Here is a 24,140-nt window from a genome sequence, read left to right as displayed (position 1 = left end):
GTTATCTAAGCACATTCATATGAATGCTTTCTATCAACTGTCACGTTTTACTAATAATTCAAATAAATGTTAGATATGAATCAGATTTAATATGATTTTTACCAGATAGAGTTAATATGGATTCTTGCTGTACCTGGTGGGGTTTCTCTCTCATTCTCCTCTTCAGGAGGTGAAATGCATGATCTGTTGTGTGAAGGTCTGGTGATTGACTGGCCTTTCTAAAACCTTCCACTTTCTCCCCTGATGGAGTCCTTTGCTTTGTTAGCAGTGTGCTTGGGTCATTGTCCTGCTGCATGATAAAATTCCTCCATATTCCTCCATATTAGTTTGGATGCTTTTTTCTGAAGATGATAAGCCAGAATGTGTCTGTTCATTTCAGGATTCTTTCAGCTGATACCATCATCAGTTATGTAATCAATAAATATTAATTAGCCTGTTCCAGAAGCTGCCATGTAGCCCAAAGAATGAAATTAAACTACTACTCATGAAATAATCACCACCGTGCCTCACAGATGAGCTTCTAAGCTTCCGATCATATATGGCTCATTTTTTCTCCACAATGTTTTTCCATCACTTTGGTAGAGATTAATCTTGGTCTCATCAGTCTATAAGATTGTGTTGCAGAACTTTTGAGGCTCATCTCTTTATAAATTTGAACCTCACTTTAGACATTGCTTATCAAATTACTCCTTAAATTGGCCTTTACTCCATGTCCTGTCTATTTGGTGACATATTAATCCCTGTTATGAGCATTTTTCTTAGAGTATGCTTTCATAACCTTTAAACAGCAATTGTTCCACAATGTCATTTTAAAGGTTTTCATCCAGTCCAGAGAAAACCCCAATATGATCAGAGTCTAAACAACCCACCACAGATTAAATGATAATAAAGAATTTAAGACTCTTTGAAGGTTGTTTTAATCTTCATATGTTCAATATAAATTGTTGCTTAAAAAGCTCAAAAAAATAAAACTAATCAGATTTAGGGTAAATCATTTTCAGTTTAATCCCTGCACAATCTTGCTCTATGAGTAGGCAGGTGTGGAAATAGTGGGGGGTAAGCAATGCCATAGCCACATAGGCATCCCCAGCCAATTTACTAGACCTGTGTAGATCCTGGATGGAGGGAAGATCAGCATGATCCTGTCTGCAAACCTCATTATTCATTACAGTTTAGACCAGTCCTGTTTGTAGATAAGAACCAAACCACACAAAGATGGGTGAGCATAAAACAGACTGAAGGATGGAGGTATAGAAAATGATCAGCTGCTGCTGTGGAAGGTTGTTATTCCTGATTTTCTGCAGGAAGTGCAGTCTGAGATTCACTAAAATATTAGATTTAAAGGACAAATATCACAGTTTGATCACTGTGTTAAAATGTTTGCTCATATTTTATTATTAAAGATGTTCAAAGATATAATCCGAAATAATCTTTTTACCTGTTGTTTCTCTGCTCAGCCTAAATCATGTGTTGTTTTCCAGATCCACATCCAGCAGCGTCTCTCTCGGTGAGGCCTGACAGAGTTCAACACTTCAACTCTGTCTCTGTGTCTCTGAGTTGTGAGGGAAACTCTACTGAATGGAGAGTGAAGTGGATTATAGATTCAGGTTCACTGTTTGACTGCTTCTACAAGGGGAACATGAACAGATCTACATGTAGCATCAGTTTACACTGGTATCATAGTGGACTGTACTGGTGTGAGTCTGGATCAGGACATTTCAGCAACGCCGTCAACATCACTGTACAGGGTAGGTTATGATTTATTATGTTTTTCTTTCTCTTTTCCTTATTTTCAACATTAACACATTTCAGCATAGTTAATTTTTAAGGCTTAAACAGATTTTATTTGTCATTTTGTTTACACAAGTGTAAAACAAAAAGAAATTTCGTTTGGAAGGGCTCTCTGGACAAAAAAACACATTTTTTTTATATATGTATATAATGAGAAATTATAGTAAATATAATTAAATACAATATAACTACCGATTTTAAAAAAAACATTCAGCAGTCTAATGGCAGTGGGGAAGAAAATGTTGTGGAATCTGCTGGACCTGCATCCAATGCTTCGAAGTCTCTTCCCAGAGGGCAGCAGGGAGAACAGTCCATGATTGAGGTGTCATTTACGTACTCGGGACACGCAGCACTAGGATGAAATGTCTATTATGAAGGGAAGAGGAGCCCAGATGATCTTCTCTGCTGTTCTCACCACCATCCTCACTTTCTTCTAGTCTGAGGAGCTGCAGCCTCCACAGCACACAGTGAGACAGCTGGTCAGAATCCTTTTTATTGTACTTCTGTATAAGGTGGTGAGGATGTGTGGAGGCAGGTGGGCTCTCCTCATCCTACGCAAGAAATACATGCGCTTCTGTGCCCTTTTGACCAGTGAGGTGGTGTTTACATTCCAGGTGAGGGTGTTTGTGATGTGCACCCCCAGGAATTTGGTGTTGTTGCCCACGTCTACAGCTGAGCTGTTGATGAACAGTGGAGCATGGTTAGGCCAGTTCTTCCTGAAGTCCAAGATGATCTCCTTTGTCTTCTCTACATTCAGGATCACGCTGTCATCTTTGCACAAGTCCAACAGCTGCTCCACCTCCTCTCTGTAATCCTAGTCATTGTCGTCTCTCATGAGGCCCACCACCATGGTGTTGTCTGCAAAATTCACGATGTGATTGGTGGTGAACCTGGGGACGCAGTCATGATTCATCAGGGTGAACAGCAGGGGGCTCAGGACGCAGCCTGAGGGGAGCCTGTGCCTAGATTGATAACATCAGTCCAGCCCGGACTGACTGAGGTCTATTGGTGAGGAAGACTAGCAGCCATTTGCAGAAGGGGGTGTATTGAATCCCAGCTGTTTCAGTTTGCCCATCAGATGCTGTGGGATGATGGTGTTGAAAGCTGAACAGTGTCCAGGAACAGCATCCGCACGTGAGTGTTCTTCTCCTCCACGTGTGCCAGGCTCAGGTGGAAAGCAGCAGAGATGGCATCCTCAGTGGAGCGGTTTTGTCGGTAGATAAACTGGTATGAACCGCCACCTCCCCTTCTTGAACCGCCACCTTAACGTGGTTGAGGGGTTTCAGTGCCTGGGTGATCCCAGAGGTTATGTTGCCGGGGGCCAAATGCCCCTGGTAGGATCTCCCAAGGCAAACAGGCTCTGGGTGACAGGTCAGACGAAGAGCGGTTCAAAGACCCTTATGACGAGGAATAAAACGAGGCACGTGACGTCGCCTGGTACGGCGGAGCCGGGACCCCACCCTTGAGCCAGGCCTGGGGTTGGGGTTCGTCGGCGAGCGCCTGGTGGTCGGGTTCTTCCTTGTGGGACATGGCCGGGGATTGGGCGGCAGCCAGAGGCGGAGACCTCTGCGACCTGATCCGCGGGCGCTTAAACTGGCTCTGGGGACGTGGAATGTCACCTCAATGGCGGGGAAGGAACCCGAGCTTGTGCGGGAGGTGGAGCGATACCAGCTAGAAATAGTTGGGCTTGCCTCTACACACAGCCAGGGCTCTGGAACCCAGCTCCTTGAGAGAGGCTGGACTCTCTTCTACTCTGGAGTGACCCGAAGGGAGAGGCGGAGGGCAGGGGTGGGGCTGCTTGTCTCCCCCCAGCTCAGCCGTCTCGTGTTGGAGTTCAACCCGGTAGATGAGAGGGTCACATCCCTTTGCCTTCGGGTTGAAGGTAGGACTCTGACAGTTGTTTCGGCCTATGGGCCGAACGGCAGTACGGAGTACCAGGCCTTCTTAGCATCCCTGGGTAGGGTGTTAGAAAGTGCTCTTCCCAGGGATTCCATCATTCGGCTGGGAGACTTCAACGCCGACGTGGGAAACGACAGTGACACCTGGAGGGGCGTGATCGGGAGGAACGGGCCCCAGCTTAGGTTGTCTCTAGGTTGGAGACATGGAGTTTGAATGGGTTGTGTTCTCTACAGTGGGCGCTGGTTGGAAATGGACACTTCACTCACGCTCCGCGTGTTTCACGTATTGTGTGAAAAACATGTGACTACTATAGCCACTAGGTGGCAGTCTGACTCCATTTCGGCGTCCCATGAGTCAGAATTACATAGGTCGAGTAGCACACTGGAAGGGGTGTCACATGTTGCGAGTTTATAGCGCAGATGTTAAGCTGAGTGGTCTGTGGTTCAATAGACTGTGGGTTCGATCCCAGCTGTGGCCGAGTTGCCTTAAATGTTTTTTTTTTTTTTTATTATTATTATCGCTTTTTTATAAAGTAATGCAAGTTAGAATGTAAAGTAATGAAACCAGGTTTTCTATTTTTGAAACAACAATTGGAGTTATTCGTTGGACATTCACGCATGAGCCTGTATAAAAAGAGGAGCTGACCAGCTCCTTTAGTCAGAGACTTGCAGTAGACACCGTGTCTGTACGTTTGTGGGCCTGCAGTCAACTGAAAAGCAGGTTTATTGGGGATCTTGGTGTGATATTGTTCTATTTTATTTTGTTTTTGATTAAAATAAAGTTAATGAATTAATTTAACATTGGGACTGCATAATCTTATTTCATGAAAATATTTATAGATAGATTGATAGTAGTTATAGATACACCTCCGATCTTATCTGAGAACTGTTATTTCTATTTATCTGCATCGCTATTATTTAATGAAAAATAAAATTAATTAAGTTGGAGCCGGGGATACGGACTGTAGCGCAACCAGAGAAAGGCGACAGAGACAGTGCTGCGGCTGGTGATGTTGAAATTAAAATCATATCCAAAGTTGATTCCTCATTAAGATAAGCCAAAGTTATTCAAAAGGGTATGTAAGAAAATATATTTTCTTTAGTTTTGTAAAATATAAGTGCCGTTGAAAGCTTTGTTTTTGTGTGTTACTTTCTTGCCGTGCAATACGTGACACCCCTCCCAGTCTGTTCAAGTAGCAGACTGGGAGGGGTGTCACGTGTTGCGAATTTATAGCGCAGTGGTTAAGCTGAGTGCTCTGTGGACTAACAGCTTGTGGGTTCAATCCCAACTGTGGCCGAGTTGCCTTAAATGTTTTTTTTTTTTTTTTTTATAAAGTAATGAAAGTTAGAATGTAACCAGGTTTTCTATTTTTGAAACAACAATTGGAGTTATTCGTTGGACATTCACGCATGAGCCTGTATAAAAAGAGGAGCTGACTTTGCATGTAAACTCGCTGCTTCTACATCAACAGCGATGTTGATGAGTGGAAAAAAACCCCACCTGGTCTCCTTACCAAAGGGAGCACCGCACATTTCAAGGGATAAAAAGACGTTTATGTGCGCTTATAGTCGTGAAAATACGGTAAATTCTAACACTATCCATTCACAAAAATATAAATCCTACGGGAATGCCAGGGCCCCGGGCTGCAGCCCCGGTAAGCCCCTGCTAAAATCCGTCCCAGACCTGGATATACGGTATAGATATTGCTTATATATTGCCACAGTGTTTAGATATTTTTATAATTCTATTTACCCTTATATGTGTCATCTTGCACGATTGTACCATAAAAAAATCCCTAGTTTGTGAACTCCTTCTCTGACAATGTCAATAAACCTGATTCTGTTCCTGAAAAAACTGCTGTGAAACATTTTGTTTCTATAATTTCTATTTCTATATTTCAGATTAGATTTTAAAACAACACAAAGTGGGAAAAGAGCATGAGAGAAAATGTGTTTATTGTGACATTGAGAGTCGTTGGGATGATTTGCGTGTTGTACGGAGAAATTCGTTGATCTTATCAATGCAGTCCTTCAAGTCACTCTTCCCCATATCAGGAAACTTTCGCTGCAGTGTTGAAACCACAAAGTTGAGCTGTGAGGGGGAGGGGGTCTCTGTAAATGGTGGTGGTTGAATTCTATTGTCAGAGAACAAGAGAGTAAGTTGTCTGCAAAGTACCGCGTCAACTCTGAATAACCTGCTAAAGCCATTTGTCGTTATTTTTTGCATTGATTAGGCGGGGGTCCTGAGGGGTAGGGGGTCTCACAAACATAAGTTGTTCATGAATGCAGGCAGACCATATTTCTGGTTTTCGTCAAGATAAAAAAAAAAAAAAAACGGATTTCATTATTTGGGTTGGCAAGGGAAGATGTTTGGCCTGTATAACCCACACATCAGTCGGACAATAACATGACCAGTCCACTTACAGTATGTCCGCAGCAGATAACCACAAAAAAAAAAAAAAAAAAAGGAAAAATTCAGATGCTTTTTTTCTATTTTTTTCCCCTTTGGTTGGTGCAAAGAAAAAAATTAATTTGGAAACAATTGCAATACTTTAACATTTATATATTTAATTTTTTAATACTTAAAATTCAGTTTGGTGGGGTTTGGTGGGTTTTTTTCCACTCATCAACATCGCTGTTGATGTAGAAGCAGCGAGTTTACATGCAAAGTCAGCTCCTCTTTTTATACAGGCTCATGCGTGAATGTCCAACGAATAACTCCAATTGTTGTTTCAAAAATAGAAAACCTGGTTACATTCTAACTTTCATTACTTTATAAAAAAAAAAAAAAAAACATTTAAGGCAACTCGGCCACAGTTGGGATTGAACCCACAAGCTGTTAGTCCACAGAGCACTCAGCTTAACCACTGCGCTATAAATTCGCAACACGTGACACCCCTCCCAGTCTGCTAGTTGACCAGACTGGGAGGGGTGTCACGTATTGCACGGCAAGAAAGTAACACACAAAAACAAAGCTTTCAACGGCACTTATATTTTACAAAACTAAAGAAAATATATTTTCTTACATACCCTTTTGAATAACTTTGGCTTATCTTAATGAGGAATCAACTTTGGATATGATTTTAATTTCAACATCACCAGCCGCAGCACTGTCTCTGTCGCCTTTCTCTGGTTGCGCTACAGTCCGTATCCCCGGCTCCAACTTAATTAATTTTATTTTTCATTAAATAATAGCGATGCAGATAAATAGAAATAACAGTTCTCAGATAAGATCGGAGGTGTATCTATAACTACGCAACCATTTTCATAAAATAAGATTATGCAGTCACTTGACTGCATAATTTTATGTTAAATTAATTCATTAACTTTATTTTAATCAAAAACAAAATAAAATAGCACATTATCACACCAAGATCCCCAATAAACCTGCTTTTCAGTTGACTGCAGGCCCACAAACGTCACCCTCAGCACGGCAGAGGTCCCAAGCGCCACCTGGTGGTTGTCCGGGTACATTGCAGTTCTTTTTGAAATAAAAAAACTGGCCTCAGGAAATACAACGTGATTCACGTGGGAATCACACAGGAATCACGCAGGAAACCGTCCATTTCCAACCAGTGCCCACTGTACCTCTATTGTCGATGCAGCCCGGGCGGTTGCAGAATCACACTTCTCAGCCTCCCCGGAAAGACCTATGCCAGGGTGCTGGAGAGGAGAGTCCGGCTGATTGTCGAACCTCAGCTGCAGGAGGAGCAGTATGGTTTTCATCCTGGCCGTGGAACAGTGGACCAGTGGACCAGCTCTACACCCTCTGCAGGGTGCTTGAGGGTTCATGGGAGTTTGCCCAACCAGTCCACATGTGTTTTGTGGACTTGGAGAAGGCATTCGACCGTGTCCCTCGTGCTGCCCTGTGGGGGGTGCTCCAGGAGTATGGAGTCGGGGGCCCTTTACTAGGGGCCATCCATTCTCTGTACAAGCGGAGCAGGAGTCTGGTTCGCATTGCCGGCATTAAGTCGGACCTGTTACCAGTGCATGTTGGACTCCGACAGGGCTGCCCTCTGTCACAGGTCCTGTTCATAACTTTCATGGACAGGATTTCTAGGCGCAGCCAAGGACCGGCGGGTGTCTGGTTTGGAGAACAGCAGATCTCGTCCCTGCTTTTTGCGGATGACGTAGCCGAGTGTGAAGCGGCCGGGATGAGAATCAGCTCCTCCAAATCCAAGGCCATGGTTCTCGACCGGTAAAAGGTGGCTTATCCCCTTCAGGTTGGAGGAGGTTCCCTGCCTCAAGTGGAGGAGTTCAAGTATCTTAGTTTCCTGTTCACGAGTGAGGGAAGAACGGAGCGGGAGATCGATAGACGGATCAGTGCGGCTGCTGCAATAATGCGGACGCTGCACCGGTCTGTCGTGGTGAAGATAGAGCTGAGCGAAAAGGCAAAGCTCTCAATTTACCAGTTTGTCTACGTTCCTACCCTCACCTATGGTCATGAAATCTGGATCATGACCGAAAGAATGAGATCCAAGATACAAGAGGCTGAAATGAGCTTTCTCCGCAGGGTGGCTGGGCTCTCCCTTAGAGATAGGGTGAGGAGCTTGGTCATTCAGGAGAGGCTCAGTGTAGAGCCGGTTCACCTCCACATCGAGAGGAGTCAGTTGAGATGTCTTCTTTGGATGCCCCCTGGAAGCCTCCCTCGGGAGGTGTTCCAGGCACGTCCCACCGGGAGGAGGCCCAGGGGACGACCCAGGATACGCTGGAGAGACTACGTCTCTTGACTGGCCTGGGAGTGCCTAGGGCTTCCCCCAACAGAGCTGGAGGAGGTGTCAGCGGAGAGGGAAGTCTGGGAGTCTCTGCTTAGTCTGCTGCCCCCGCGACCCGGTTCCGGATTAAGGGGGAGACGATTAGTACGAATCGAAAGTTGGAGGCAGACGGGAGACGTGTTCTTTAACCAGCCTTTCAAAGCACTTCATCATACTTTGATTCGGAACTATGGATTGGTCCAGCGAGGTGTTAAAAATGTCTGTGAGGACACCAGCAAGCTGATCTGCACACTGCTTGTACACCCGCCCAGGTATGTTATCAGGCCCTGGGGCCTCCCTTGGGTTGACTCTCCTCAGAGTTTTTCTCACTTCAGCTACGTCCAGGTTTAGTGCTTTCACCCCCTGGTGTGGAACAGCTTTCACTGCTGGAGTGCTGTTTAGTGCCTCAAACCTTACAAAGAAGTTGTTCAGTTCTTTTAGGAAGTGAGTGTTTGCTGCATCTACCGGGTGGGAGTGTGTGTTGTAATCTGTGATCATCGAATGCCTTTCCACATTCTCCTGGTATTTCTGTCATCGTAGAAAAGATCCTGGATCTTCTGGCTGTGGCTCTGCTTCGCTGATCTGATGGCAGGGTTTATATTCGCACTGGTTTGAAGGGCCTACTTATCACCAGACTTGAAAGCTGTGTTCCGTGCTTTTAGCAATTTCCAAACCTCTCCATTTAACCAGGGTGGTTGGTTGGCCTGGGTGGTGATGTTCTTTTTTATACTGACGTCCTCAAAGCATTTGCTGATGTAGGTTGACACAGTCATGGCATACTCATCAATATTTAACAAGTTGTCATATGTTACTGCAGCTTTGAAGATGTTCCAGTCAGAGCATTCAAAACAGTCATGGGGTGTTTCCATGGCACCCTCAGACCAGACTCTGAACGCTTTAACTGTTGGTTTAGCCCTGATCAGCTTGGGCTTATATGCAGGGGTAAGCATGACAGATAGGTGATCTGATGAACCGAGGTGGGGGCTGCTCTGAATGCATCTTTGATCTTAGAGTAAACCAGTTCTAAAGTGTTTTCACCCTGAGTTGCAAAGTCCACATGTTAGTAAAAATTAGCGAGAACAGTCTTCAAGTTAGCCTGGTTAAAATCCCGAGCTGTCATGATTCGTTTAAGGAATCTGATCCACATGCAGAGAAACCACTCAGAGAACATGGAGAAAAGTTTACCAGGTTGATTTGTAGCAAGTGAACAGAGGTTGGATCTGGAACTCAGAGAACTGGTGAACTGGAACTGGATAGTCTGAAGGGGAGATCGCAGAGATCAGTTCAGAGACCGTGGGAAATGAGACTGCGGCTTGAATTATGCTGGAATGGGACTCACGTTTGAGGGTGCTCTAGTCAATCCTTGAATCCAGTCTGTGTGGGTTTATCCAGAAAAGAGGGAACTCGTTGGAGAGCGGACAGGTAGACATACATTGGACCCGGAGGAGTAATGGAACGGGCTATCACTTGGATTTCCGATGGGGACTTGAACAGATCATGTGGAGGTTTTCCCCTGCTCAGTGTGTACTCAGAAAATCCTTCCAGCGGGAGAAGGTCCAGGTTTCCAGTTACACAGTAAGACTTTCTGCCGAAGAGCAAAGACAAAAACAACATAAGACTCAGAGAAAAAAAGCTCAGGTTAGACTCAACTAATCTCAGCTTGGCTAGAGTACCCAAAACTGGCAAACACTCTGGCGTCGAGGTAGTGACAGCCCACTGCTCAAGTACTCCTCCAGTAATGAACAAATGAGCCGCAGGTGTGCAGGGAGGACCATCAAGGACAGGGCACCACCTGGTGGTGGACAGAGAAGGGACACACAAACAAACCACACAAACTGGATTCCTAACACCAGCAATGATGAAAACACCCTCTGTGTATGCAGATTGGAGCTCAGAGAAAGCCTGGTATAGAGTCTTCATGGCTTCTTTTGTGTTATTGCTGGGGCGCACGTAAACAACAGTGATGCTATCCACACTGAACTCTCTTGGCAAATAGAACGGCCTGCAGTTAACAGTCAGAAACTCGATGTCTGGAGAGCAGAAGCTGGCGTCTGGTCTAGCGTTCTTGAACCAGCTGTTGTTGATGTACACAGAGCCCGCCAACCCACGTCTTCCCGCTTAGTTCTTTGTTCCTATCGGTGCGGTATATCGTTAGCCCCTCAAGGCTGATAGCATTGTCCGGTATTGCTGGATGCAGCTAAGACTCCCTCAGAATGATGGTGCAGCAGTTACTAATCTCCTTACTTGATGAGAGTTCCTGTCAGAGATGATCCATTTTGTTATCCAATGAGCGTACGTTGGAGAGCAGGATTGATGGTAGTGGAGGTCTGTGGGGATTTCTCCTTAGCTCTGCAGTTAGTCCCCCTCTGCATCCTCGCTTTCTCCGTCTCGGACAACTCTTCCTTCGGCATTTACACACCGCTGTTGTTTTGTTTACATCCGTCCGTAGCATTACACAGCTTTTTAAACGGTCAAAAATGTCTGGGTTTAAAACATTTTGTGACCGTGGCTCCAGCAGGCGTTGGAGATCATAGTCTAGTCTGTATCATATTAAGTGGCATATTATATGAACTTATTGAAATTTTTCATTTCATTTTTTTCATTTCAAAAAGTTTATTTCAGACCTGGACACATTTTACAATACATATAATGACAAACAATACATATGCATGGCGTGAAAAGGGGATGGACGAAGCAAAAGCTTATACATGTCCAATCCCCTCCCACTCTTCCCAGGGACACTCCTGCAAATGACAAGACAAAGACAAGACAAACAACACATCCACACTCATGCATACAAGACAACGCACTGGCCCAACTTTCCCCGTCCCTGCAACCCCCTCCCTACACCACACCACCCTCAAAGAACATCACTCAACTCCTGAAAGAGTTTTAAGACATTTTCTGGAAGAGAGCCAGTTAATACTCTGAACATTATTTGCACAGTTCTTAAGTTTATAAGATCAAATAATTTTAAATTGGAGGATTGTAGAAACAATAAATTTGTTGATGTAAATAATTTACTATATGAACGATTCGAATGGCTCTTTTTTGCGGTGTAACCAGGGGCTGAAGATTGGTCTTAAAATTGTTTCCCCAAACTTCGATACAATAATTCAAATACGACATGACAAGTGAGTGATACACAAGGAACAATGCACTTTGGTTGAGGAAGTGTTCGTTTCTTCACTCCCACACAGTGAGCAACTTTTGTGCGCAAATAATTAATGTGATCTTTCCAGGACAATGTCTCATCTATAATCACACCCAAAAAAGTATTTTGTTTGTTTAACAATTTATTTTGTTTAAATTGTCGAGAGGAGCCGTTCTTATCCTATTTTCCTATCTAATACATACTGTAACCTCTAATTTAAATATCTGCGCCTTGATAAATTGTTCTCCTTAAATCAATACATCTATATAATTCTATAATCAAGGTTGTTCAACAAGTTAACAACTAAATAACCATTGTTTAGTTTTAAAGTAATTTCTCATCTATAGCTACTATTATCATGAATTTGAAGTTCAAAAATTTCCTTAACTTTTCTTCAGTAGAAAGTAAAACTGTCTGATATTTTACAATAAACTGAATTCATTTAAAATAACATGATCATATTATTGAACCCATAAATGTTTCAGAGGTGCTCTGAACCATCAGTGCTTTAACTTTCAGAGCTGCAGATTTATTCTGATGTTAAATCATTGTTTAATTCTTCTATCTTCATCTTCATAAAAAAATATTCTTATCTAAATTCTGGAAAATAACTGTTTTCTCCTCCAACACAGCTGATTATTTGTTGTCTTCTAGTGATCATCTTTCTGAGACCTCTCTCAGAGGAACAGTTGATGAAATCTCAATAAAATCTACAAAATAAAAGTGAAGTGAACATCATCAGCTTCCAATAATGTCAATTTAGAAGCCATTCTTGTGTTTTATATGATATCCCAGTGAGGTCACAGTGTGACCTTTTCTTGTTGGTAGATCAGTTTATAAGGTAAAAAAAAGTGACCAAAGTGATCAAACTGAAGGGAAAGGCATCTTTTCAAGGTTTTTACAGTTCTAATCCCATCAATCTCTGATGAAATGTTCATGTTCTCTGATTGTTTTATAGAAGATATTAATGGTATTATCCTGGTGAGCCCTGTCCATCCTGTGACTGAGGGAGATCCTGTTTCTCTGAGCTGCAGAGATAAAGAACAAAAACTTCTCTCCAATGTGTTTTTCTATCACAATAACAAACTGATCCACAATGACGGCAGAGAGGAGCTGAACATCTCTGCAGTGTCAAAGTCAGATGAAGGTTTCTACAAGTGTGAACATTCAGGAAAGGAGTCACCACAGAGCTGGATGGCTGTTAGAGGTGAGAGGATGAAAACATTTGATAGATTTTATTAAGTAAAACCATTAAACTTTAATCAATGAACAAGGTGGACTCTAATAATGTTAATGTGAATGTGCTGTGGGTTTCTGTCCATGTTTATAATCACATAACATCTGCGGATTAATAACATGGTGTCGTGGGAAAAAAAATATTCAACTATTCATCCTAGTTAAATAAACGGAGATCGATGGATTTCACTCAGTCGGCACATTTATTCATATATTTGCAAAGAGAGAACAGTTCATCATACACCCCTAATGGCATAGCATTCTGCTCTGTTCTGATCTGGGCAGGGTTCGTCCCCCCCTACATACAACAATGAAAAGCAGTCAGAGTCATAACAAATTACACACATTTTGGTTAACAGTAACATGTTATGAATAAACCTTAAGAAAGAACATGATTTGTTATGGGAAGAAGCTATGTCTGGTCTACAAACACCAGCCTGGAGAGAAATGTGTGGCCTTGAGAGAGAAACAGACTGAGTGAAAACTTTTATAGTGAGTAAATAGGATAGATTAATATATAATAGAAGAAAGATAAAAATTTTCCGACAACACATGGCTTTCTAATATTTATTTTCTCCAGTTCCTCTCACCAGTCCTGTCAGCTCTTCACTTCCTGTGCTGCTGATCTTTGGACCAGTTATTGGACTCATTCTCATTATTCTCCTGATGTTGTTGTGTTGCTGCAGACGGTCTAAAGGTGAGACCTTCTCATGAACACCAAATTAAGTAACTTATAGCTGCTTTAACCATTGCAACACAAACATTGATACTTTTTCTGTGTAAAAGAAAAATCTGACAGGATAATAAATGAATGATAAAATATTTCACAGATCCATGCTGCATCAGGTAAGTTCACCATATTTTGATATTCTTTTTCCCCATCATTTGTTCATTTCATTTACTTTCCCTTAATAACCTGTTTGTATCAATTATTAGATCAAGGGTGTCAGAGAGCAGGAGTCAGAGCTACACAAACCAGACTGAATGTCAGAATTACGGCTTCCTGCTTCAGGGTCAGAGCTTCATTTATACCCGTTTCTTACCATTACTTTTTCAACCTCAGTATAGTTATAGCTTGATGTTTGCATTGGGGACTTCCGGCTGGTAGGGGTTGTGCAAATGTTCAAGGATACAGCAACATCAAAATAACTTTAAAAAACATAAGCTAGATAAAAACGTGCAGTTACAAATAACTAATTTGCTTAAAGAATCTATTTACAACCTTCCTTAAATACTGTTAGGAAGATGTTGGGGTAAAATCCAAACTTGTGACCTCTCAAAGACTGAGTAGGCTACCGATTTAATCCTTTATCTCCCCAGGTTGTCCAGCCAGAACATGGATAACAGGCGCCAATTACAGTCATTCCACTCTTTATTGAAGTTGTTCTGATTAGGATGAGAATTGTTCTTTGAGCATCAAAACCTTATGAACAAATACAGTTCTAAAGAGACTTTGTAATTACTGCCCTTTTAGTACCAGCATGATTCTGATGAAAGGCTCATTATAAAGTGATTTGATGCTAGATTCTGTGAGGCAGTCATTTTTGTCTGTATGCTCTGAACCAAAACCATGAAGGAGTTCAGCCCAGTTCCCAACAGTATCAATTAATATTACTCTATTTCTACCACAGAGAACCATGTTTGGCTGAACTGTTTAGTCTGATTTAAGGAGGATAAAATAAGATGTACATATGTAATTAGGTCCAGTTTTACATTTGATAAGGATTGTTTCAGACTTGTAATTTCATGTGACATATTTTTTTTCCCTCTTGGGGATTTTTGAATCATTATTTTTATGGCTTTGTTATTAATCTGATGGTGCTGTTTAGATCACTATGTTGATGTCAAAGGGCCATATATCAGATTTTCAAAGTTTAAGTAAATTGTTAGAAATGTGTTCATTTTCTGATATTCATGATATTTTTTGGTCTTTTTATTCACTTTAGGTGATGCTAATCTCTATAACATAATCAACTCTACTGAAGCTGCCGGAAATGGTAAAGTTTATCATTTAAAGCATACAATCATGTCATTTACAGTCAAGTAAATAATAAAAATGTTTCCATTATTTCAGCAGGAGATGAACTCAGAGATGTTACATACTCTGTCATTGAAATAAAATCCTCTAAGAAAGAGAGTGAGTCCCACATTTCTACAATGTAAAACATGAGAAACTGACTGAGTGGTTTTATCCCTCATATTTGATGATCTTTACAGGTAGACATCATAGACCACCAGAGGAGGGCGCTGTTTACTCTGAAGGGAAAACAGGAGCTGCAGGTACAGTCAATTTCATGTCATCATTACACTAAAGCTGATTACACCTCAGCATAGAGTTCAGTTCATTATTATTTCTCTTAGTTGATATCTGCAAGACAACTAATAAAACGTCAGTGTCCTTTAAAGCTACAGTGTGTAATAATTACAGGGATATAGAGTCAGAAATGTAATATATTATACATAACTATGTTATTTATCATCATCTATGAGCTCAGCCTCTTAACCTTAATATTTGCGTTGCCTTAGAATTCGTTATTTATAATTACATAGGAGCGGGTCTCGCAGCCATGGAGGCAGACATCTTTGCGCTACGGCAGCGCAGAGCCAACAAACTAGCGATTGTGAGATCGCCCATTACGCTCGAAAGTAACTACGGCAAGTTGTTTAAGTCTACATGAAATCTATACCCTACACAGACTAATGAAATACTATCTGTAAAATTATCTATGTAAACAAACCTCATCACTTGAGAAGGTAGGTGATGCGGACGTCGTGGAAGACATTTTGTCCCGTAACGCTCGCCGTACTGTTGGGGGGGAGAAGCGGTGGGGGGGAGATATTCATGTTGCTGCGGTCTGCAGTCTGGACGTTAGATGTCGCTAAAAATTACACACTGTAGCTTTAAAGAAGGTTCAGCAAATTTTCTTTTTCAGTGCATCCAAAACCACTACATGTGCATATAGAGGGAAGTAATGATATGTATTTTTAGAGGGTCATCAGTCTGCTATTGCCCTGTTTTTTTGTTTTTTCCTTTGCTTTGTGCCACCATTAAAAAAAGGACCGGCCTCATGCTAGCCCCACTGGTAAAATTGGTCTAGAACCACCACTGTTCTGCATTTAATGTTACAGTATTTAAAATTGTCTGCTTTAAGTGTATTTATTTGATATTTTCTTTTAAGAAATATCTTCTCACTGACAGGAAAGTCAAGTCCAGCAGCAGAGGATGCAGCAGTTTATTCTGAGATCAGATCAGTACCAGCTCTGGAGGACAATGCTGACATGTAGGCTGGAGGCTCTGGTGGATTTTTTTTCCCCTCTAATATGTTCCATGTTAAATGTAGTATTTTTTTCAATCTGTCAACTTTTTTTTTTTTTATTTCCCTACGAAAAATAATTCTAAAAGAGACAATGTTTTCCAGAATAAAGTACAATGGTCTGGGATGCAGAAAAGCTTAAAATTTCAATGGATATTATGTCCAATATTATAAAGGCTCTACTTTTACTATTTTTTTTCTTATTAATCACATAAACTCCCCATTATCTACTACTGAACTTATGTTTATTACATTCTAGGACTTAGGTGGATTTGGATTAAAAACTGAATAAACTGGAATTGTTCTGTTTTCTGATGCTACAGTTTAGTTTTAGACTTTAGACAGATTTTATTTGTCATTTTGTTTACACTGGTGTAAAACAAAGAGAAATTTAGTTTGGAAACGGCTCACTGGACAATTTCATTGTTTAAAAATGCAGCCTTGAAAATAGTTAGAATGACAGTAAATTTACAGTTCTAACTTTTTTTCTTTTTTTTTTTAGTAGGACTTATATAAAAAAAAACTGAATTTTTAAGAAATTAATGCTGTGTGACATAATAAATCGATGTGGAAAACACAATATTTTGTGTCTGGCTTTAAAAGAGTTTATAGAAGAACTTTGCTCCCTTCTATTCTTTTTTTAAATCAGTCATGTTCTTATTGTTTTTTATAGTATCCTTTGTGAGCTTTAGCTATCCTCTGGATTATTTAACTGCTAGCTTTAAATACTCAGACACTGGTTGCTAAATTCTATTAATGATTCCTGCTGTATAGAGTTATAGAGTGACAATGAAACCTTTCAATCTTAGATTTCCTTCTTTGCTATAAAACCTTCACCTTCCAATATGTTAATTACACTTGAGGAACACATCTGGATGGAAAAGTTTTGTGATTTTGTTCTCTAAAACATAAGGCATCATAATCAGCTTTAAAGCAATGTAAAAAAAATGAAAAAAGTTGGATATATCCTGTTGCCTAAGAATTTAAATAAATAAATAACAATTATTTTAAATGAATTGATTTTTTTTCTTTTCAAAAATAACCATCTTACAGCCCAATTTCATCCCAAACAGAAGAGAAAAAAACAAGTCATATTTGGATGTATGAGCATTGAGGGTCATTCATGAGTGCTGCAGTTCCACAGCCTACCACTAGAGATTTGTATTGCAATTATAAAGTGAAGTTGCTTTTAATAAAGGATTCTTATTTATATTCCTGATGAGCAATGCTTACCAAATGTGATACCTTACCTTTGAGCTCTGTCCAATAGAGACTTAGTGTAAAGAAAAACATGCTGATTGCACATATAAGCTTAAAGTTGAAGGAAATCATAAAAAATGTGGAATGTCTGGAAAAACTTCCACAAACATCAGAGTTCTACATTGTCACTTCTGTGGAAATCGAAAAAAAAAAAAACAGTCAAGCCCAATCTTAAAATAGCTAATCCAACATATTAGTGACAGACCTGAACCCATCTGCTTTGGAATTAACATTTTAAACTGGAAGAAATTAAAACGTCAACAGATCTATTAGAAAAATAGAGACACATATCAGGAGCTCCTAGATTTACTTCCAGCATAAATAAACAAGTTAGGATGATTTTAAGGGAGCAGCATCTCTTCCATTTAATAACAAAACAAATATACAGAAAAGACAGTGAAGGTCCAATGATTCAGGAATTTTATAGTTACCAGCTTGAACCTTATTAAATTATGGTCAGGTTTTCATAAAAAAGGTGAGCATGGATAGACATTTTTTTGTCAGGCAAGAAAACAATGATACATAAAAACGTAAAAATGTTCTGGGTCAAATTTTGATTTTAGACAAACTACTTTAAGCAGATTAGGGTGATTGTGACTTTAACCTTCTTTACCTGGACTGGTAAAAAACGATGATGCAATAACAACATGATAATGGGTGTTTGTAATAATGATTATAAATTAAAAGTGACAGCTGCTACATTAGATTGATTTATTTAGGAGTGTAGGACTTATTTTATTTTCAATCTTCTGGTCCCAATCTTCAGTAACTGTAGTATTAACAAAAGCAGAAAAAAAGGAGGTATACAAAACATAAGAAGTCGTACAGTGCTTCTCTCAGAACTGGTTAAAAAAGTGCCATTTTAGATTTTCTCCTAATGAAAAACAATTTTAATCAAGTTTATTTTAGAACAATGCTTGCGAAGAAATTAAAAAAAGCTACTGTAATCAAACTTTTTACATTTTTTATATTGAAATACCCTATTTCATATATTAGCTAAGTGAAGCAGTTTGACAACATGCTAACTTTTCTATTAGGCTGAGAGAGCAACATTTTCAACAGAAAACAAGAAGGCTGAACATTCTGCAGCAAAGTTGCTCTTATTTTAAAATGTCAATCTCTCTCTTTTCTTGATTTAGAAATGCTGACACGTCTTTTGACATCTCATAGTAAAGAGAAGCCTCTAGGATCCAGGAGAATCTCTGAGACAAACACAAGCAATCATTGAGGTTTCTAAAATTAGCAAGGACTTTCCTTGGTTTTAAAACCTTAAAAATATTTAAAACTTAAAGTGGATTTTCATATTAAAGTTTTTATATCATAGTTCTTAAAGTTGGATACACAATTCTGATTGTTTCATCTGTACTGAGCAGCATTATAAATTGTATATACTGTCGATTGTATGTTATTTTTATCTCTTTTGTAGACGTTTGCACTGAAAAATAAGAATTTTCTGCAAGTAATTCTGATTGTGATAAAGTTATCTACTGTATAATCAAAGGAAAAAGGTATGGAAAAGCACTATTTAAGCGTGGGAATGATTACAGTGACTTGGTCTTTAGTACACAGACGTGCAAGTATTGCAATAAAAGAAAGCTGAAAAAGGTGGTGGCCATGAGTGTGAGCAGGGAGAGCCACAGGGGGACAAACACACACACGTAGCTCAGACTGTTGTGGCCTTCCAGCTTGTGCACCAGAAGGATCTACGCAAACTAAGATCAGAGTTAAACAATTAAGAGAGGCTTTGTATTCTGCTCTCTTTACTCTGATCCCTAACTGCAATCTATCTATTCATACAACAATAAAGCATGAATTTATGAGATCTATTCAGCAGCTCTTGTTGGATGTTGTTGATCTGTTCAGCATTGCCAGAGAGTTAAATGTTTTTATATTTGTTGGATTTTTATTGATACACAAATTTTCAGATCCAAACCCTCCTTCAAACAACAGGACAAGTGCATTAAATTCTGCATGTGTTTATCAGGATTATTCACCAGTAAATGTGTTTTTTAACAGGTTTAATGGAAAAACAAAGCTACAGCTTGGCTGGTTTGTTATGTAAAAAAAAAAAGTGTAATCGATTGAAACGTCTTTAAAATAACCCATAGGTCAACATTTAAAACAAGTTTAAATCCCTCTGAAAAATAATCACATTTTACATTTAGAAATAATACATTACAGAAGACACAGTAAAGTGGAATATGTTCTTTCAGGTGGATCATCTAATTAATTGTTCCTCCTAATTGTCAATCATGCTGGTGATATATTTACGTAAGGCCGTCCCTACGTGCTTGATCCAAGGTGGGACATACACCACATGCAGGACACAAATTATGAGGTTTTCATCAAAATACCAAATATAACACGGCAAAATCCTCCAGAATTCCTTGTTTTCCAGCCACTTTTGTTAAAAGTTGAAATCCGAAACATACGGCTTTGCGATCAACCGGTAGCAGTTCTGCACAAATATATCACAATCTAATCTGATCTGATCTGATGAGAATGTTTTTATAAACAGATTTATTTTAAATAAAGCATTTTAAATGCCACAATAATCACATTTAATGGATTTGAATGCTACTATAACGCAGTTACCATTGCCGACACCCCGTTACTGCACGTTGCTCAGGTCACATAATTAACCTTTTTTCATGATAGGACTCGTGCGCGCCTTGTCATGAGAGAGGGGAGGATGGAGAGTGAGGAGGACTCCAGCAGCAAAACAGCGTTTTCCAGATGGAAATACCGGTGTTACGTAGAACTGCGTTTTCCCATCAGATACAGTTTCCCCTGCATCTTTCCGCACAGCTCAGACGGCACGATTCACCGCGCAAGCGACAGGAAACGCGCATGCTCGCTAAAGGCGTTTAACAGCCACCCTGTTCTCACGCCACAGGGGAACTACGGAGAGCATGCACGATCAAATGTTGGCCTTGATGGATGGATGGATGGATGGATGGATGGATGGATGGATGGATGGATGGATGGATGGATGGATGGATGGATGGATGGATGGATTCAGCTAAGTGAAGCAGTTTGACAACATGCTAACTTTTCTATTAGGCTGAGAGAGCAATATTTTCAACAGAAAACAAGAAGGCTGAACATTCTGCAGCAAAGTTGCTCTTATTTTAAAATGTCAATCTCTCTCTTTTCTTGATTTAGAAATGCTGACACGTCTTATGACATCTCATAGTAAAGAGAAGCCTCTAGGATCCAGGAGAATCTCTGAGATTAACACAAGCAATCATTGAGGTTTCCAAAATTAGCTAATTTGTAGAAGTACTAGCTTTCTAGCTAGCGTTCTAAAGACAGTTTAAAATATCCACCAAGGACTTGCCTTGGTTTTAAAACCTTAAAAATATTTAAAACTTAAAGTGGATTTTCATATTAAAGTTTTTATATCATAGTTCTTAAAGTTGGATACACGATTGTTTCATCTGTACTGACCAGCATTACAAATTGTATATACTGTCGACTTATCTACTGTATAATCAAAGGAAAAAGGTATGGAAAAGCACTATTTAAGCGTGGGGCTGATTACAGTGACTTGGTCTTTAGTGCACAGACGTGCAAGTATTGCAATAAACAAACCTGAAAAAGGTGGTGGCCATGAGTGTGAGCAGGGAGAGCCACAGGGGGACAAACACACACACATAGCTTAGACTGTTGTGGCCATCCAGCTTGTGCACCAGAAGGATCTACGCAGATAAAAATCAGAGTTAAAAACGTTAAGAGAGGATTTGTACTCTGCTCTCTTTACTCTGATCTATATAAGTGCAATCTATCTATTCATACGACAATAAAGCATGAAATTATGAGCTCTATTCAGCAGCTCTTGTTGGATGTTGTTGATCTGTTCAGTATTGCCAGAGATTTAAATGGTAATATTTGTTTTGATTTAAAGGTTGGTTGCAGCTCAAAAAAGCCATATTCTAAAGTTTCCTGTTATTCATTGGATAGTTTGGTGGGATTTGGAGCAATCTCTGGTGGCCATTTCCAGTGCTCAAGAAGGGTTGAGATCTGCTGACAACAGGGGTTGTAGCTAGATGGGGTGCAGAAACCTTTATCCTCCCTTTAACCTCCCCCCATGGTGGATTCATGAATTTTGGGGCCCTAGGCAAAGAAAGGCAGGAGGCCCTCTAAACTGAGAAGACAACACATAAAACAGACCCATTATGCAGATACAGAAATTTTAATAGAATAAACATACATTATTTGTTCTACGTTTCCCTCCCTTATTGTCCCTTTTCTTGTTGTTTTGCTCAATATATTTTGTACTCTGCTTACTTTTCATGCTGTCCCAAAAGGAATGACAGATTTTTTCCACGCACTAAGCTCGCTTTCTGTGGCTGAGTGTTTGGCTGAGACACACTTAATATTCTAAGCATTCTGATGGCATTTTAGAAAAAGGATTTTTAACAAAAACATAATTAATGTGCATAAATAAGGAATAGTTGTATTAACCATACATCTAAACAGAGTTTTTTTAATACCCCCAGGTACTTGGTGTCATGGTTTTGGTTCTGTTCAAGTTTTATCTCTGAGTTTTCATTGGTCTCGTTTCCATTCTTGTGTTCTAGTTGTTTTTGATTGTATTTTAGTTCTTAGATATTTCTTATCTGCCCTCTTGGGTCAGCCTCCTTTTACCTAGCTCCCTTCTTGCCTCTGTTCACGCCTGCTCCCAATCTGCTATTTAGCCTGGTCTTTGTTTCTCTCTCCTATTTATTCTCCTCCTGTGCAGTCACTCTTTGCTGGTTTGTCATCATTACTTTGTCCCCTTCTTGTTGTGAATATTCCTGGTTTTCAGCATTTTTGGATTTTTGTGCGTTTATGTTTTCGGATTTTTGCTTCTGTTGAACTTTGTTATTAAACCTTCATGTAACCACCTCAAGCTTCTCTGTCTGCATTGGGTCCTGTCAAACCTCCACCCCCCGGTGACACTTGGGGCCGTAGGTGTCATGGTTCCCCCTCGGGAGAGGAGTTGGGTGGGATACAAACAGGTTGCCCTGACTGGAGATAATGTAAGTGACAAGTTGGTGACAAGGATACTAAACGTGACTCCACCCAGTTAAGCTGGGGATTATGTTTCTGGAGCCAAGCCAATCCCAGCACCACCGGAGAATGTTTTATGGGAAAAATGAAATGAAGAGTAACTCCCTGTGGTTACATGTGTTGCATGTTCACAGTACAATAGTTCAGAAGTTATATAGAATTGATGACAGCTTGCACCTAAAGTGACATGGCAACTGCTCATAACTGTCCAAAGCTTACAACAACACTGGAGAAACCAAAAAGAAATAGGTATAAATCAAATGAAATATATTAATTTGAGCTCTATTAGCCATACATTATACATGTTTTCTTGATCATATAAAAGTCGTAATCAGTATTTAGCCTATGTTGGGAGTAGTTTAGATAGGTATAATATAAGCCTAATGAAAGTGCTGCATTGTTTGGTGGAGCATTCTATGTTGATAATTACACAGCTTAAGTCACCATTGTTACTAATGCATTTTGGGAAAGAATATATTATATTGTTCTACACTGCAGCTCCATATTGTTTTAATCAGTAAAACTAGCAATTCCAAAACCTGAACATCCAAAAATCTTCCTCCTTTAGCTGCGTCTTCAAAAACAAATAAATACATCTCAAAGTTTTGTTTTTTTTCTCAGCAGATCTATAATTGCTGAGAATCTGTCAGAAATGTTGACTTTCCTGAGAGGTTGAGGTGCATCAGAAGAAACAATCAGCTGAATTGAAGAGCAACACTTATGGCTACAAGTACAAGATGAACACGTTATTTAAGATAATTAGTTTCTCAGTGTTTTTATGCAACACTAACAGTAATCTTCAGAATAAATTTTCTTGGCCATAACTAACAAAGATTGTTGATAAAATGCAGGTTAAATATTCATTCAAACAATTTTTTGCATACTTTCCCATCTTGCTATTTTCACTTTCAATGTATACATTCTTTATCAGCTCCTCGAATATCAGTGTTGTCATGAAGGATATTAGTATTGTTAGTGCTTCTTAATAAAATCTACAGAAACAGAACATTTTCAGTGCAGTTTAGCAAATACTTTTTCTCCAACTAACAGCTATGTTTTATTACTGGCTAGACATCACTGCTGGAGTATCTATCGTATTACTTGTTACTCTAGACATAACCACTTAGCAGAGCACAAAAGAAAAAAACCTATCAGAATTAAAATCAAAAACTTTTTTATAGACTGTAAAGGACCAAAATGAATCTCATAATAAATGCTGTTTGTCTATCAAAATAGCATACTTAAATTAACTGTGCAACATATTTGGGAGATCAGAAACCCACAAAGAGAGATGTACAATATAACATTCAAAATGTACTTAGCAGATAAAAACTTTTCAAATACCAGCATGGATGTAAACACCTATTGGATTTTTAAATGTAATGGTTATTTAAGGGGCATATCCATGTTATTTGCCTTTTCTTTTTTTTTAGTTTATATACTCTGGTTGTGGCTGCACGGTGTTATCTTGCAGCAAGAATGTTACAGGGTTAATTCCCACCCCGGGGTCTTTCTGCATTAGGTTTGCATGTTTTCCCTGTTCATGTGTGGGTTCTCTCTTTGTATTCCTGCTTCCTCCCACAGTCTAAAAACATGGCTGTTAAATTAATTGGCTTCTCTACATTGTACTTAGGTGTGATTGCATGTGTGCATGGTTGTGTGTGTGTGTCTCTGTGTT

The 24,140-nt window shown here is 39.8% G+C and overlaps 1 protein-coding gene and 1 long non-coding RNA gene across 2 annotated transcripts in view; both read left to right on the top strand.

Moving 5' to 3' along the window:
* Positions 1–13,547, top strand: part of LOC119796604 (Fc receptor-like protein 5) — a 72,884-nt gene extending 59,337 nt beyond the window's left edge. The window contains exons 5-6 of the mRNA XM_038305231.1: positions 12,556–12,804; positions 13,414–13,547. Of these exons, the coding sequence (XP_038161159.1) occupies positions 12,556–12,804; positions 13,414–13,547 (383 nt within the window). The remainder of the gene's footprint in view (positions 1–12,555; positions 12,805–13,413) is intronic.
* Positions 13,548–14,906: 1,359 nt separating this feature from the next.
* LOC119796616 lies at positions 14,907–16,154 on the top strand. Its single transcript, XR_005282492.1, has 3 exons — positions 14,907–14,970; positions 15,051–15,113; positions 16,033–16,154. It is a non-coding gene; the product is annotated as an uncharacterized LOC119796616 (long non-coding RNA).
* Positions 16,155–24,140: the final 7,986 nt, after the last annotated feature.

Source organism: Cyprinodon tularosa, unplaced genomic scaffold (assembly GCF_016077235.1).
Source record: "Cyprinodon tularosa strain WSP-4 unplaced genomic scaffold, ASM1607723v1 ctg553, whole genome shotgun sequence".
In the NCBI taxonomy this organism is placed as follows: Eukaryota; Metazoa; Chordata; class Actinopteri; order Cyprinodontiformes; family Cyprinodontidae; genus Cyprinodon; species Cyprinodon tularosa.
The sequence above is the reverse complement of the archived record's forward strand: the minus strand, read 5'-3'. Positions and strand labels throughout refer to the sequence as shown.